At 33.5% G+C, this 775-nt stretch overlaps 1 protein-coding gene across 1 annotated transcript in view; it reads left to right on the plus strand.

Moving 5' to 3' along the window:
* Positions 1-775, plus strand: part of PTPN4 (protein tyrosine phosphatase, non-receptor type 4 (megakaryocyte)) — a 169,541-nt gene that overhangs the window by 89,160 nt on the left and 79,606 nt on the right. Inside the window, exon 8 of the mRNA XM_012644655.1 lies at positions 532-619. Within this exon, the coding sequence (XP_012500109.1) occupies positions 532-619 (88 nt within the window). The remainder of the gene's footprint in view (positions 1-531; positions 620-775) is intronic.

Genomic DNA, 775 nt, shown 5'->3' on the forward strand with positions numbered 1-775 from the left:
AAAATTACAAGTCTTACTGTTTTACTGTTAAGATTCAACAGACATAAAATTACTCTGCCAGATTATTCTAAAAGTCTCCAGCACTCTCATTTCTCTACTTGTAAATCGACACTTGCCTGTGTACCACACTCTGAGAAGCACTGCTCTGGAGGATGCCTTAGAATTTGTATGTTTCAGAAGCACCCTGTGTGATTAAAATGCAGATATGGTATATGAGCCAAATTTTAAGACATACTGCTTTCAAGTTATATCTAAAAGTGAATGGCATTGCTACAGCCATAAGAAAAGCCAGGGGCTTTTGAATCTTGCTGTATTTTTGTATTTCTGGAAAATAAGAAAATATTCTGGAAAATAATAATTTGGGTTACTGAAAATGTGCCCTCCAGATAAGTTAGATGTTACTACACAGAACTAAGTGTGTTTTGTAGAAGATTTTATTTGACTGCTGTAATTTTTCCAGATAAGTAGCCTTTTTCTAATTAAGCCGTATTTGTGATTGAACTCATTTTTAACCTAATGATGTCTTTACAGAGGCTTGTCTCCTGCAGAAGCAGAATTTAATTACCTAAACACAGCACGTACCTTAGAACTCTATGGAGTAGAATTCCACTATGCAAGGGTAAGTGAAGAAAACTTACTTTAATGTTGTTGAATCATGCTCCATTACTTAGTATCATATTTTTTAGGATTAGGTAACAAGTGTAATAACTTCTGATTGCTGCCCAACATAGTTGCACTGAAATTTTTTTCTGAATATAATTATTTTCATAATAAC

This window comes from Propithecus coquereli, unplaced genomic scaffold (genome assembly GCF_000956105.1).
Source record: "Propithecus coquereli isolate 6110/MARCELLA unplaced genomic scaffold, Pcoq_1.0 Scaffold217, whole genome shotgun sequence".
Lineage (NCBI taxonomy): Eukaryota > Metazoa > Chordata > Mammalia > Primates > Indriidae > Propithecus > Propithecus coquereli.